At 46.2% G+C, this 16,268-nt stretch overlaps 1 protein-coding gene across 1 annotated transcript; it reads right to left on the bottom strand.

The window, feature by feature from the left end:
* Positions 1 to 351: 351 nt before the first annotated feature.
* On the bottom strand, positions 352 to 15,226 carry LOC128084519 (NADH-cytochrome b5 reductase 3). The gene is made up of 9 exons (XM_052690672.1): positions 15,119 to 15,226; positions 12,960 to 13,091; positions 9,946 to 10,018; positions 7,841 to 7,947; positions 7,075 to 7,204; positions 6,669 to 6,752; positions 6,458 to 6,543; positions 3,921 to 4,020; positions 352 to 2,830 (listed from the first exon to the last, which is right to left on the bottom strand). Exons 1-9 carry the CDS (start codon positions 15,137 to 15,139, stop codon positions 2,658 to 2,660), a joined length of 906 nt encoding a protein of 301 aa, XP_052546632.1. The 5' UTR covers positions 15,140 to 15,226; the 3' UTR covers positions 352 to 2,657.
* Positions 15,227 to 16,268: the final 1,042 nt, after the last annotated feature.

Genomic DNA, 16,268 nt, shown 5'->3' with positions numbered 1-16,268 from the left:
AATCAGTGCTGTGGGTAATAAAGGCAAGGATGAACAGCAAGGTATTCGGGGAAGACAGTGTGACTTTTTGCTCATTGATTCAGCCCAGCTGGTGTGTTGGCCCAAGTGATTCACAGCCAATCCTCAGGTAGTGCTTTTCACCCAAAGAATAAGAATAACAGCAGAAAACCTCACCCCCACCCTTTACTGGGGGCTCATTGGCTGTGAGAAGGGCCTCTTGGAGCACATTTCTGAAGCTGTTTCAGTTTTCCAGGTCCTGTGAGAATGTTCTCCCCTAACCTCCATCACAGGTAGGAGCTCGCTGACACCCACTCCGCTACAACTGTAAGAGAGATGAATCTGAGAATCAAAAACAATGCAAAACCAGCTTTTATTACTTGTTTAAGTGCCACAGTACAGGACCAGCAAGCAAAAGGGATCGGGGCACCATCTTTTCATCAGATTATATAAAAATCTCCTTTTTAATTAAAGAGCTTCATGTTCGCAAGGAAGATGTACAAAATAAAGTCAAAACGAATAGATTCTGGTGACAGACAGAAAACAGTGGTAGTTTAATCCTTGACTCAGCAGCTTGCACCAACCTCTCACACAAACAGTTGGGTAAACAGCAAACAGATGTTTTTAAGCATTCTGAAGTGCTCTACAGACACAGTTTGTCTCTTCTGAAGTGGAAGGTGATGGGATAAGTAACACACAGGTGAGGCACCTGCATCATCATTTATTTCTGACAGATGTGGAAAAAAACAGTAATTAGAAGAAAGGTTTAGTTATACAAAAATGTTGCCGTGTTACCAGTGAGTTATTTTTGATATGAACACTTCCTTAAATACAGTCATGGAAAAAAAAAAACCTGTTTACTCCACAGTGATGTAAACCAGCAGCAAAACAATTCATCTCCTATTTCTGCTTTTTGCCTCACAAAAAGATAAAGGAACTGACCTCTGGAGCACAATAGTAAAATGAGTTTCAGAAACGCACATCAAATGCTGAAGATTTCAGAGGCAAGTGTCTATTTAATAAACGTAATAGTATTATTCTTTGCAGGTTCCTTAAGTTAACTGTAGTATCCTTTTCTCCTTTTAATTGATGCTGAAGATTCACCTTTTAAGTGTCTACTACGCAGCTGTTGGATGGGCACAAAAGAAAGCGGGGCAAGTTACAGCCCCAAGTAGTGCCCAAATCTTTACAGAAGTGACACACATGGCACAGCACTACCTGCAGCTAACTCGCATCCACGTGACTTCAGCTGTGGTACTGAGGGACGTGGTTTAGGGGGGAAATATTGGTGAATGGGTGATGTTGGAGGTCTGTTCCAGCTCTGGTGATTCTACGACTTCATCCACCACCACCCACTATCCTTTCCCTCACTGTGATTTCATCACCAGACCACGACTTTGTCTCCTGGACTTCTTGCAGGACAGCCCCAACCTCAGTATGTGTGGATGCAGAAGGACAGCACACAGGAGGCATGAAGTTTTGCTAAAGGTCAGGTGAAAGGCTGCTGTAAAAATTATATTAAGAAACAAATGGAAGCTGTAATAAACAGCACGTAAGAAAGAGTTTTAGATTCAGAGATACATTTGAATCAGCTGTCAGTTGGGTGGCTTAAGGCTGTTCCCATGCAATCCTCTTTCTTCTTTGGAGCTCTTCCAGAGCAAGATGTGCAGGCATATCACACCTGCCAGGACCCACTGCTGAGCTGGACCACCAAATGAACCCCAGTCTGGCTAACCCAGCTCTGGGAAACAAACTAAAACCAGATCCAGTTTTCACCCAGCACTTTTTCACTGCACAGAACATGCAGAACAATCACTTTCCCACTCCTATGGTACTGCCTGTTATTTAAAAGTAAATACACACGTCAGTATTTTTTCAGTATTCAGCACACATACAAGCAAAGACTTCCAGGACAGTCAGTAAAGCACCTGCTGTCCAGAGTTTCTTTCATTGCCCAGGGATGTGAGCAGCTGGAAAAGTGTTTCCACGTAAAAGAGGCTATTCCAAAATACACAGGAAACAAATTTTATATAGCTGTCTACCCCTCTATTCTGATTAACAAGGCAACTTCCTTAAACAACTTCAGTCATACGTGGTTAATTGTCATCCTTCAAATGAACACTCTTAAGCTCCTGATGGTGCAAAGATTATGCATACCAGGAAAACGCTCCTGGTCCTCACACAGTAACATCTCTTTAAAGTTTGATACAAGCAGGGCGAATGATCCAGCTCATTCCATATATTTCATACTTCACACCAAATAAAATACTGGGTATGCACAGTGTTAGGAAGTGGGATATTACTGCTATTTGATTACAGTGCTAACAAGAGTGTAAATGAGTATTTGCTGCCCTAAGAAGCTTTCCAGCCTCAAGATGGAATATAATCTTTCTACAGGACAGACGTGGCAAGCACAACACAGCTGAGAACTGCGCATGGCTACGTCTCTGCCAGAAGGCTGTTTGTGTGTAACGTACAGTACGGTTATCATATAGTTAAGCTTAAGTGTCTAACTTGCCAGAGATTCAGATAAAAATGAAGTACTTCTAATGTAAATGTAGCTTCCCAGCACTGTGCATCAGCCATCTCTAACTTTGTCTTGTTCCCCATTAACTGTTTTTCTTTCCTTCCTCACAAGACCACTGAAGTAACAGCCTTCATTAGAAGGAGAACCTCATGTCCTTGGCATAGCCCAGTTTGTCCAGGTTGGGAATGCACGCGTACTGGATCATGGGAGGAGGTCCACACATGAGGATCAGAACATCGCTCTGAGGTGGGGGCAGGTGGTCTCTGATCATATCTTGGTTCACAAATCCTTGGCTGTAATCCCAATCTGTTGGGGAAGAAAAAGAAAAAGAAAAGAAAAAGAAGAGGAGAGGAGAGGAGAGGAGAGGAGAGGAGAGGAGAGGAGAGGAGAGGAGAGGAGAGGAGAGGAGAGGAGAGGAGAGGAGAGGAGAGGAGAGGAGAGGAGAGGAGAGGAGAGGAGAGGAGAGGAGAGGAGAGGAGAGGAGAGGAGAGGAGAGGAGAGGAGAGGAGAGGAGAGGAGAGGAGAGGAGAGGAGAGGAGAGGAGAGGAGAGGAGAGGAGAGGTCACTTTATTATAAACTGTGTGCATCTCTATTTTTTTTAGTAAAACTGCAGCCCGTAGCATTTGCGCTCTCCTGCTAAAAGGAAAATGTGCCCCTTATGCTTTTAAAATGGGATTGATGCATGGAGAAAACAAAAGTGAATTTTTAAGAAAGCGTTCTAAAAGCCCCAAGGAAATACCAAGCAAAGTTGTGAAAAGAATATGAATCTTTTGAGCTCCAGCCGCGTGAAACAAACAGCAACATCCATCCTCCTTAATACACTGCTATCCAAGCTGCCTTAGAAATGCAGGGAGAACGCTTATTGTAGAAAATGACACGGGAGCACCAGACTCCAGGGATGGTTAAGACCCTCCCCACCATCCTGTGTGTCACAGTTCGGCCTGGTTTCCGTGGCCAACAATATGCCTTCCACAGTGTCATGGTCACAAGGTAAGAGAAAGCACATGGCTCTTCCCTCTCTGCTCCAAGCTACCAGCGAATGGAGTGTGACTCTCCTCTGATGGGGGTGGGCATGACATAGCAGGAGAAAGGAAGGTCACCTTGGATCACAGCAGATAATGGTTAATATTCAGGTGTAGTCACGGGATGAACATAACACTATCGTTCCCCTCAGGTGAGCTTCATAGGTATGGAAACACTGTCAGATAACATCTAGAGCTTCTGTCCACAACTGTGTAAAGAAAGAAGCTGCTGGATGCATTCAGTGTTGCGTGAACACAACTCATCAAGAAACAAAGGAGCTCAGAAATACACACAGTGCAGCATTTCTCCTGTCAGACATGTGCATTAGTACCCATAACTTAAGCTGCAGTAGAGATAGCACGACAGGTCTTACTTTCAGGTGCTTTATCCAGTGTATACCAACACTTAAAACGGTTGGGGTGCTGAACCTGAATCTCTTCCAGCTCTGAACGTTGCAGGATATCCTTCTCAGTCTGCCGGGTAAAGGAAACACTGGTTATGGCTCTGCATTTGAATGCAGCCCTCAGATGGCCACTACAGTTCTGTGTAGTTTTGTGAGATGGAACAGATTATTCAACCCTGCTTTAAAGATTGAGGAGAGCCTGTAAATGCAAATTATTTCCATGATGATCCCATTGCAGAACTTGCCCAAATTCCAGCCCCGTAATTCCTTCCTTCGAAACAGTAAGACAAAGCAATACCTGCATCAAAACACAGAACTCATTACAGAATCAGTGGTAACACTTAAGAACGAGTCCTTCCTTAACACCTACATTAGAAAAGCGGCTTTCATTAAACAAAAACAAACAACTAACCATGACTACATGTGTATTTTCCTACCCTCCAAACTCTGCCTTTCAATCAGGAAATAAAAAGGCCAATTTTTCACCTCCACCACTTTAAATTTCATCAGCACTGCCATATGGAGATGCTCAGTTTTTAAACAAGATGTGGAACAACAAATAACCAAGGAGGTACTGAGATCTCATTGGAGCAACAAAGGCTGTGCAAGTTCTGCTCCTCTCTGATGAAACACCATCAAAGGCCAAAAGAAAACCTTACTCCCATAAAAGCAGCCACAGTTTGGGAAGGAGGGTAAGGGCAGAGACTAAAACTGGCATCCTCCTCCACAGCCTTAATAATTTGGCACTGAGGACATGACAATGTCTGGGCTGTGGGGCTGATGAGGAATGTGCCAACATCTATTGCCAGGAAGGCTCCTGTTTCTGGACCTGCTGCTGCACGGCTTCCAGAAGGGCTGTAACTGGGTCTGACCAGCTCCAAGTGGGCTGCTATGAGCCCAGTACGCTGTCTTCTGTAACCCAACACAGCTCCTTCAGCAGGGTCAAAATAGAACATGTACAAAAAATACTTTATAGCATTAAATATTAAAAAAAACCTAGTCTGTAGGCTTTCATGCCTGTCCATCTGCTTTATATTTGTGCAGTGCTTGGGTACAGGGACTCCTTAAAGCCAACAACTGATGTTTACACAGCCTGTTGCTAATACACAGGCAACTGTTTCTCTCAAAAAAACCCTCCTCCTCGCAAGAAGCAATAGGATTTCTAGGTTGCTAGAACAGCTCAACTTCTATGTTAGTCATTCTGAATTAACTCACAGCAAATCCCAAATCCTGACCCTCTACCAGCCCAGAGACCTACTGCATTATGTGCCAGCTTCAAGCACTCAGCAGATATCAAATGCTGCAGCTGCATCACCCAGTGCCAGAGGGCACTCCAAAAGCACTTAGGAAGGTGCCTTATTACAGTAGTAAAGCACCAGAATAGGGCAGTTGTTGGCACTTGGATCATTGCTTTTGAGTAGAAGAAAAAACAAAAAGTATTTTTTGTACATGTTCTATTTTGACCCTGCTGAAGGAGCTGTGTTGGATTACAGCAGCCAGCGTACTGGGCTCATAGCAGTTCTGTAATACAGATATAGTCTGCAGGAAATGGGATATGGTGAATACCAGAGGAAAGAAGAACAAAGAAGGAAAGCCTAAAGAAGCTAAGAAACACAGGCAGGAAAAAATCTCACATAATTCAGGAGCAGAAATTAACCATGAGGGAGTTTTGAAAACAAAAAGATGAGCACCAGAAGAATGTCAGGCCAAGGAGGGGCGTGCAGTTCAGCTACACACCACCACTTGGATTGCCTGGGCAGCCAAGAAATCCCCCTATCACAAGAACATTACGTGTCAAAAGGATCTTCCCTTTTTCCAGCAGCAAAGTATGATACAGCTCTAAGAGTGAACGAAACATATGAAACGCTGATGGAGGGAATAAAACTGAAAGGAAACAGCTGTGCAGAACCCCAGCTCTATAGTCAAGGAAGCTGCTGGAGATCAGTTTTAATTTTAGCTCACATAAAGCATTCTCAAGAAGACTCCTCTTACAAAGCCTGCTCTTAAGTTGGGGAGATTCAGTTGCTGAAGGAGCCCAATGTCCACCTCTTCCACGTTTTCACTAAGAAAGACAGCTCTGAAAGTCTACCCAAAACATATCAACTTGCACAGATGAATCCAGAGTTTTAAAAAATTCTGAATCAGAAACAGAACAATAAGATCCAGGACATTGAGCATCAGCTGTGAGGACAGTAGCGCTTCAGCAGCAATGTTCAAAGAAGTAATTATAGTCACCGACCCTGGAGGTGCTCAAGGAACGTTTGGATTTTGTGTTGAGGGACGTGGTTTAGTGAGAACTATTGGTGATGGGTGGATGGTTGGACTGGATGATCTTTTAGGTCTTTTCCAACCTTGGTGTTTCTGTGATTCTGTGTGTGATTACTGCTCACTTCTCCCCTCACAGCACGTATTGCTGCACCACGCTTCCTCAGCAACAACTTCAGTTGCTGAGTGGAGCTGTGTTTGTTAAATAACACTTCATAAACAGAAATAAGGACAGAAATTACCTGGTTAGCAAACAGCAGCTGGCAAACCGTGGAGTCATCCTTGTCTTTCATGATTGCTCGAATGATCTGCAGCATAGGTGTTATTCCTGAAAGAGAAGTGCTGTAAGTGATGTGAGAAAGTAAAGGAGAAAGTGCAAAGGAACAGGTGAGGGAAAATATCAACAACATCTAGCAGGTGTCAGAGGCCAAAGATGAATCTTTACACACGTACCAGTCCCACCTGCGATCATCCCCACATACTTCACTTTCTTAGTAACCGGTTGGGCTTTCTTTTCAGGTCGAATAGCAAACTCACCTAGAAGAGAGAGATGTGGAAAACAATGAAGAGAGCAGGAAACAGAGCCTGTGATCACTTCTCAGCATTTTTCAATTAACTGACGTTGTAAAACAGGGGCAGAAAACAAAGGTGAACTGAAGACATCACAAAGAAAAACAGAAATTCTGACTGTTTCAGGATCATGGTGTCAGACACTGACAGGAATCCTGATTCTGTGAGTACAGCATGAAGCTCTTACTAGTTGCATTTCTACTTGCTTAAAACCCATAATGCCAATGATGTTCAGAAGCCCAGATTTTGTATCATTTACTCTGGATAAATTATATTTTCTGAGCTTTGCCTTTTCCTTTGTAGACAAGCAGGCCACTTGGTCCTCTGAAGTCAATGGTATCCCCTATTTTCAGGCTGTCTAAGTACTGAGACATCTTCCCTCCGTCAGGAAATTTCGGATGGACACCTTTCATGTAAACCTATGTAAAAAACAATGAAATAATTAATCTCACAGCACAGAAATGAGCACGTGTCCTTTTCTCTGCCATTCAGATATTCACGTAGCCATGTTCCTCATTCATAGGACGCAATCACTACATAAAGAAATACTATCTAGACAGATTTGACTGACAATGAAAAAGAAGCACTGAGTTTTCCGATAAGGATTGAAATTACACTCTTGCCCTGATTTTGACCAAGTTGGAATCGATCATCTGCCCTGTCTGGATCAGTAACAACAAAAATCCCCACCACCCTTAATAATGGTCACAAAGAGCATATGGCATTAGCTGAAGAAGCAGACAGCTTACACAAGGTTAATCTCCTACTTCAGAAGCATTGAAAAATGCAAAAAAATCTGCAAATGTGTACAGATTCTGGAAAATGGCCGTGTGCAAGCACAGGAAATTATGAAGTACCTTGTGAGACACGCTCAGTAAAGAAGGGCGCGTAGAATGCCACAGGGATTGTAGATAATTGCACAGTACTTGTTAGAATGGAAGTCCACAGGGGCACAGAGCAGAACAGAACCTGGCACACCAGGCTTCACAGGGCACTGCAGGCATGCAGGTGGATTCAGGAGTTGCCCAGCCTGTACAACAGCATGACATCCTTACCTTGATGACAAGATCCACGAAGCCCTTGTCATCGTCACTGGAAATCGGAGTGTAAGGTCTAATGACCAGCGCTCCATCGATCCGAGCAGACAGGTAGATATGCTGTCCTGGTTGTGGGGAGGAAGAAAAGCACGTTGCTTCCAGGGGATTTTTCTTTCGGTGACGCATCAGGAGGGCAGTTAATGCACAGGCCATCTCAAAGCTCTACCAACTACCTTTCTCCTTTGAAAGTAGCAATCGCATTTCAATCTCTCACACATTAGCTGAACTCTTTTCTCAATGCCTACGTTATAATGAAAAAGAAAATCCCTCTAGAATTTAACTCCTTGGAAAGGTTTTCCAATACCCTTACGAGACACAGCTGAAGAATACCCAGGGGAAATTTTTCATTATTTTAACATCATTAGGCCCCCACAACGGCTGCTTACAAGGGTGGATAATGATAGGACAAGAGGGAATGGTTTTAAACTGAAACAGGGGAGGTTTAGGTTAGATATTAGGAGGACATTTTTCACACAGAGGGTGGTGACACACTGGAACAGGTTGCCCAAGGAGGCTGTGGAGGCATTCAAGGCCCGGCTGGATGTGGCTCTGGTCAGCTTGGTCTGGTAGTTAGTGATCCTGCACATAGCAGGGGGTTGGAACTAGATGATCTTTGAGGTCCTTTTCAACCCAGACCATTCTATGATTCTGTAACTAATGCCTCATAAGATGAACTTTGCTCTCCAAAGATGTATGACACAGCTCCTTTGCCTGTTGCAGGTACGCAAAAAGAGGACTTTACTGGGAGCTGTTTGTCACACTGGAGGGCCAGTGATGCTAACCAGTGGATGGATAAAGATGTGCAACCTGGTGACACTACCACTGTAGATCATAAATCTTTAAAGACAGGTATTAGCAAGAAATTCTTTATTGTGAGGGTGGTGAGACACTGAAACGGGTTACCCAGTGAGGTTGTGAATGCCCACTCTCTGTAATCATTCAAGGCCAGTCTGGATGGGGCTTTGAGCAACCTGATCTAGAGGGAGGTGTCCCTGCATACAGCAGGAGGTTGGAACTAGTTGATCTTAAAGGTGCCTTCTAACCCAAACCATTCTATGATGATTCTATGACAGTGCTATTGTGCTTCTCTCTGAGGGAAAACATACTTTATGCCCTTATTCATTAGTGCTTTTCCTCCTCGCAGAAGGGCAGCTGCTGGGGAGCCTCCATAAAGCCACACAGAATCCAACTTTCCATGAGCAAGCTGTGTTTTTTCCTGTAACACCCTAGCTGGCTGGTAAAAGCCAAAAGCTGGTGCTGGACTAAACATGCACAGGACATTCCAGAATCTGTCCCATAGCTGCCACACCCACGACTCCCAGCTGCCTTGCTTCCCACATCTCACACCAGCAAGCACCCCTGACCCACAGACCATCCAATAGGCATCTACAGCCTAAGTCCTTATTTAACACAAGTCACGGTGAAATGCACTTTACATAAGCAGTGAGAAGCAACAGCACTAAGCCAGTACAGAAGGCAATATGCCACATGGCAAGGCCTCAGGAAACATCTACTCCATGGTGACTAACAAGTTCCATGAGACTCAGAGCTTAGCAGACTAGCTGGTGAAATGCATGCCTTAGCTGGGAAGCATTGGGAACATTGCCTCGAGGGGATCACAGACACCAAGTGCCATGGGACTAACACACACTGGAAAGTTAAGATTAGAAGAATACAAAGACCAATGCTTCCTTCTTCTACTGCCTTCCCAGAAAGAAGCTGGATGTACACTCTTGGTAAGAACACTGGATTTCAGGCACCACACTGACATCCAAGTCATTCAAGGGCAGGCTGGATGTGGCTCTGGGCAGCCTGGTCTGGTAGCTGGTGACCCTGCACATAACAGGGGGGTTGAAACTACATGATCACGGTGGTCCTTTTCAACCCAGGCCATTCTAGGATTCTGTGATAATGTTACATGACTCACAGCACTGGGACAGTTTTGCAAAGCTCTAACAGATCAAGGCACACGGGCAGCATTGGAAATTCAAAATGCAAGAAAAAAATCTCCCACAGTACAACTAACATGGCTCTGATTCTCAGGAAGGAAAGCCAGAACGTACCTATTGGTAGACCCAGAACATGATCCATGGAAGGGAGAGCAAACCGAAATCTCCTTGTGTCATGGCTTACTTCCTGAAAAACAAGAATAATCATCAGCCACATTGTTGGGATTTTGATTGTGAGTTCTCCTGTAAAATCACTGCACCTGTGTGGCCTGCTGCAGGATTAAGTATTTAGGGGACAGCAATACTCTATCTGAAATTTCTGCATAATGTAACAACTGATCAACTGATAAATAAATGCTTGTAAAACTTAACTTTCCCTCAAAATGTTTTATTCATAAGTTTTTAACTTTCATGTTGAAATTGAAGACGTACCGAAATATTGTTTTGATGAATATTTAAATGTTAATAGCAAAACTTAGTTAAGATACTCATACAGATTAAGAATAAGCAATAGCTTTCTGAGCACTGTGAATACTACACTGTGTTCTGTGCGGGGGCCACAAGTTAAAAACCTAAGCACTATTCCAGATCTCATTAAACACACAGGAATTCAACAGCAACTGCACCATTTAAGATGGGCCAACGGTACTGGAACACGATTATTCTGGTGCATCACAGCAGACAACTGTGAGCAACACTCAGAAATTCATAGCACCCCCATGCTTATGCCTCGTGCCTGCTGCAAGGCCAGGACGCTGAGCACGCTGCTCAGCAAGGTCTTAGACCGAGGCCACATCAGCAGCAGCCTTGAAACCATCTCCAGCACAAGGCCACCTCCCAGCGTTCCCAATGCCATCACTCAACACCTGGAAGCAAGCCCCTGGCCTCCAGCTGCCAGCACATTTCTGCCTCAAGCTGCGGGTGCCAAGGACCTCACCAGGCTCACATCTGCAAACAGAGAGGTGGTGGACAGCTTTTTTGCAGGCTGGTGCTTAACTGTGTGATGCCAGCTTCTCCGAGTGCCAAATGGATCCTTACACTACTGGGACAAACACCAACCTTTCTGGTGGTGCCTAAGGGCAGCTGACAGGCAGAGGAAGCACTGAGTCTGCTTCCAACTGCTGAGCAAACTGATACGTTTGGCTTCCAGCTTTACCACAAAGATCTAGGCTGTGCTAATGGACGCACAGACTTCACACAATGAGTTCCCCAGACCTGTGCTTTTCAAACGTCGTAACTGCAGGTACTGTTTCTTCCTACAGAACCTTTCTGAACACACTCCTAGTGCTGTAGGGCAGCCAGTACATAAATTGCTGGCATTTCCAGCAATCACAGGACCATTTCTGTTTTTAGTAAAACCTAATCACCTTCTGCGTTTCTCTTGCCAGCCACACTTCTTGTTCTTTTGCTTCAATTGCAAGCCCACAAGAAAAACTTTCTGCAAGGCCATATTCTCAACTGCACCATTAAATACTTTCATCTAAGAAGAAGAAGCATATAGTCCCCAGCCACTCTCAAGAAAAAAAAAAGGAGTCAATTTGTTCATTGTTTTGTTTTAAACACAAATCATTTAGATGCTGTGTTGGTGAAGTCACCGAGAGCTTCACAGTTACAAAAAGGGAATGATGAGTACCAACATGGCAATGGGAATAGTGAACACTTCTGAAATAGAAGGGCCTTTGGTTGGGCTGCATGAGCTGCACTCTCCAAGGAAAAACTCCACATTCTCATCTCGCCACACGTCTTGAGTAGGCTCCACATCCACACTGAGTGCCACCACTCCCTTCCCAACTTTTAAGACCTTAAGACCTTTAAGACCTTTTAAGACATTAAAAGGTTTCTGCGTAATGACAGCTGTGTTCCAATTAAAGTGCTCCACTCGTTTAAGAGCTTGTAAATTACAAACTGTGGGTGTCAGAAATACTAATTTCATCCTCCTCGGACAGCTGGGTATGACAATCTTGAGTAGTTTAGCAGCACCAGATTTCTGGGAGGCTGTTACAAATTGCTAATGAAAATGCAGAACTACAGCTCTGCAGAAAAAGCACTTGTACCAAGTTAATCTCACTGATTAAACTACCACAGGCAGCAACACTTGAGGTGGTTATAGCAGAGCTGTTCCTTCCTCCCAAGATTAAAAAAAACTGCACAAAACACGACAACAGACTGAGAAAAATCAGCATTTAGAAGAAAAAAAAAAATTGTGAATGATTTTCAGTTAGAAATAGATGCAGCAGAAACCTGCCAGCAGTCTGATTCGCAGAAGCATGTGCAGTGCCTCTAGCTTCCATCCCTTTCAGCAGTTGGGCAGCCTGTACCTACCACCACGTGCTACACAGCTTATGAAAGAATGGGGAATGTATAATAACAGCATTGCTGCAGTATGCATGGGTAATAAATGCTGCATGGCAACCCTGCCCAAGCCATGGGGAAACTTCTGCTTCCCAATAAACCAAAGACTTGGAACCAAATGATTGCTTTCTTTGACAGAAAGAACAAACGAAAGCCAAGCTCTCAGTGCACTCAGTGCTCAGTGCTCTCAGTGCTCAGTGCAGAGCTCTGCATACCTTGAGGAAAGCTCAGTTACAGTCCATAGTCCCTTTCATCAAAATCTTCTGATAACTTTTTGACCAGCTCATTGACTTAAGTCAACACTACAAATATCTTCAGGTATGACTACACACTGGAAAGCCAAGATCTCTGACAATCAGCTTATCCAAGGGAAATATGGACCTCTAACCTTTTGGGCCCTGTTTCCCCAAGCAGAGCTACCAACTTCTGGCAGCAGTATCTGGTGATTTTAGAAATTCCTGCTGATGTACTCTATGACATGAGGCTCACTTGACAGAAACTATGAGTACAGTCATTTCCAAAGCATCTTGCACCACTCTAAGCTGGCTTGCAGGAATTTATGCCTGAGAACTCACTCATGCTAGGCAAGGAGCATGTATAAATGAGTTCTTTGTTTAAAATACAGATATTTGCATGATTTTACCAGAAGCAAAGCTCAGCAGCCTTCAAAAAATCTACTGTTCCCTGCAGCAACACTGCCCAAGATGTAGGCATCAGTCAGCAATTCACAGCATCCACGAGAGGTCCTGCTCAGCACCGCACATGCACGTACGTACCTCTTTATCAATCAGCCTCAAAGCATACTTCACTTCAGGATCCTTCAGAGTGATTGCAGGACGAGGAGTCCCAAAAAGCCTCCGGACAGTGCTGTAGATGAGCCATATTGGGTATGTCACAACCCAACTCAGCTGTGGCACAGAGAGAGAGAGCATTAGACACATGTGTTCCTCAGCCCCTGCAGGCTCACACAGACAGGTGCCAGGCCAGCTGTGGGGCAGAGAGCTTCCTGTGACAGCAGCTCAGTCCTCAGGCTGGCATTGGGGTTCCCCTGCTTGTGAGCATCTCCCTGTGCTCCCCCATGTGCAGCAGAACCTGAGGCACCTAACACTGATACAAGTTCACCCAATCTTGGGGAAGGAGAGCAAGCTGAGCTCCTGCTTCTCATAGCGATCCTCTTCAGCTCTATGATTTGTTATTTAATGCTTCAACACAGTAGAGGGGAAAATCACAAGGGTAGCTTTTGTGAAAAAAAGAAAGAAAAAAGAAAAAAAGGGAGTATGATACAGATCAAACTGAAAATAAAAACTGAGCGATGTACTTTGCCTGCATGCAGTGCTCTTTCTGATTCATGGAAGAAGGTGAAGTCTCAACTTTGCTTATGAAGGACCAGACCAGTGTTTTGGAATCACACTGCTGTCAGCCTGACAGCCTTCAGGAGGCTGCAAGGCATACTATGTGATTGCCAAAATCATGGCAAGTGTACGATCAAGACAGTAATAAACTCTCGTCTCCTAAAATGCTGCTGTAGAGACATAAGAGCTATCAGCACCTGGTACAACCTGAAAGCATGCCATGCCACACGCACACTGCATTTTTCCACTTTACTGCAAAAATTATGTCTAATGAAGCTGAAGCTCCTGCAGACCCGTGAGATTATCGCAGCTCTAAGAAGGATTTTTGTTACTGAGTCACAAAACAGACAGACGGGGCATTTAAGACAGTGACAGAGCAGCAAATAACTCCTAATGGCAACCACAACAGCGAGGCCTAGTGGAGACAGTAAGCTGAATGTGGAAGAGATGCCGCTGCAAACAAGACATTAATGCATTAAAATAAATTAGTTTCATTTAAACACGTGGCTACCAAAAATGAACAAAGAGCAGCTGTGGTTTAGCAAATGAAAATGGGAATTAAAAACGCTTGGGCCTGGTTCCATTCCCAGGACCAATGTATAACAGGGGACAAGGGAGAGCTTTGTGTATATAACCTCAGAAGCCAGTTTCTCCACCCATGTGCAGGAACAAGTTTTCTTCTATCTCTGTGAATAATTTTGAAGTCATCAGATGGCAAGTGTGAACTACCACAGCCACTCAGAGAGATAGAAAGCCACTCTTCCTCGTAACCATCACCTTTGGAAGCAGGGCACCAACAGCTCCCCCAGCATCGAGCTGAGTTCTGACAGTAATAACCACAGCCCCGCAAGCAGCCGTTCGTTACCCAGGGTTTAGCGGGACAGTAACGGCACAGCCGGTGTCTGACTGAGAACTAAAATAACTACCAGCTGATGAGCGGGGAAAAAGAGAGCAACGAAGGGCTGAGCAGCTTCAAGAAGCCGTGCCCGCCATCCACAGCGTTCTCACACCCAACAGCGCTGGACGCAGCGCAGCCACAAAGCACACAGCAACCTGAGCCCCCCGGGGGGCAGCAGCGCCAGGCCGGGAGCCGCTCAGCGAAGCGCTGGTGACTCACGGCTGCTAACACAGGATAAGCGACAGAAAAAGAATTTTTATTAATGGCAGCAGAGCGGGGCGGGGGGCGGAACAAAGGCGGCCATGGCAGAAGCCGCGCTGTGGGCTGGCGGCCGCGGCACGGGCGGGGCAACGGCGGGATGGGGGCTCCACCCCTCACACGGCCACCCGCGACGGAGCCGCGGCAAGAGGGAGCCGGGCCGCGCTCTCCCCCCTGCCTCGTCCCCGCGGCGAGGCGAGGCGCGGCTGGTCCCGCCCGGAGCACAGCCCGCCGCCGGGCCGTACCGGAAACCCGAGGAACCAGGAGGCGAAAGAGAAAAACCCGAGCCCCCCCGCACCGCAGCGCGGCCGCCACAATCCGACTGCAGCGCCGGCACCGAGCGGGGCGAGCAAGCAGCGTCCGCCGCCTCGCTCCCACGCAGGCAGATCCCGGCGACGCCGAGCCCCGCCACCGCCACGGCACTCACCGTGCTGAGCTGCGCCCCCATCGCTGCCCTCCAGCCCAAGCCCCGGCTCCGCCCCGCCAATCAGCGCCCGGCCTCCCCGGCGCACCGCCCCGCTGAGCGGTGCTCCGCCAATCCCCGCGGGCCACCAGGGGGCGCCGCGGCACCGCTCGCTGTGGCAGCGGGCGGGCCGTAGGCCTGCGGGATGGGCGCGGCGGGGCCGCGCTTGGGCCCCATCGGTACCTCCTGGGTAGGGCGGGCAGCTGCGGCCGCCTGAGCTGTAGTCCGTGCTGTTCCTTACCGCACAGGCTGGCGGGGACGGAGCGGCAAAACCGAGGTAGGGTGGGTGGAAATGGCGAAAAGAAAAACGGCCGCGTCCTCTGAACACGTTTCTGTTTGTTTCCCTCACCAAAGAAGGAATACATCTAAGAACCATTTCTGTTAGCTTCACCCCTTCTATGAGTCTGTCCTTATCGCTTTATCATGTATACATATATATACATATATATTCATCATGCTCTTTTGTCCATTATTAGCAAGATCATACAGTCACACAATCATAGAACCACAGAATGGTTTGGGTTGGAAGGAACCTTCAAGCTCACCCAGTTCCAACCCCATGCTATGGGCAGGGCTGCCAACCAGCTCAGGCTGCCCAGAGGCCCATTCAACCTGGTTTTGATTTCCTTCAGGAATGGGGCACCCACAGCTTCTATGGGCTGCTTTGCCAGGGCCTCACTGCCCTCTGAGTGAAGAACTTCGCTTAATATGTAACCTAAATCTCCCCTCTTTCAGTTTAAAACCATTCTCCTTGTCCTATCACTACACTCTCTGTTAAGGAGTTCCTCTACAGCTCTCTTACAAGCCCACTCTAAGTACTGTAAGGAAGATCACAGAATGGCCTGGGTTGGAAGGGACCTCAAGGATCATGAACCTCCAACCCCCTGCTACAGACAGGGCCTCCAACCTCCCCATTTAATACTAGACTAGGCTGCCCAGGGCCCCATCCAACCTGGCCTTGAACACCTCCAGGGATGGGGCATCCACAGCTTCTAGAAGCAATCGGGGAAAGCAAGAGGTATGCTCAGTAAACATCCAGTACCTTTGCTTCCTAAGCAATAGCTGAGTCCCAACATCTTTTCAAAATACAGAGAAGATTGCTTACCTCTATCAG

Source organism: Tympanuchus pallidicinctus, unplaced genomic scaffold (genome assembly GCF_026119805.1).
Source record: "Tympanuchus pallidicinctus isolate F22 unplaced genomic scaffold, pur_lepc_1.0 scaffold27, whole genome shotgun sequence".
NCBI classification, from domain to species: Eukaryota; Metazoa; Chordata; class Aves; order Galliformes; family Phasianidae; genus Tympanuchus; species Tympanuchus pallidicinctus.
Note: the sequence above shows the minus strand (reverse complement) of the source record. Positions and strands in the feature narration are given on the sequence as shown.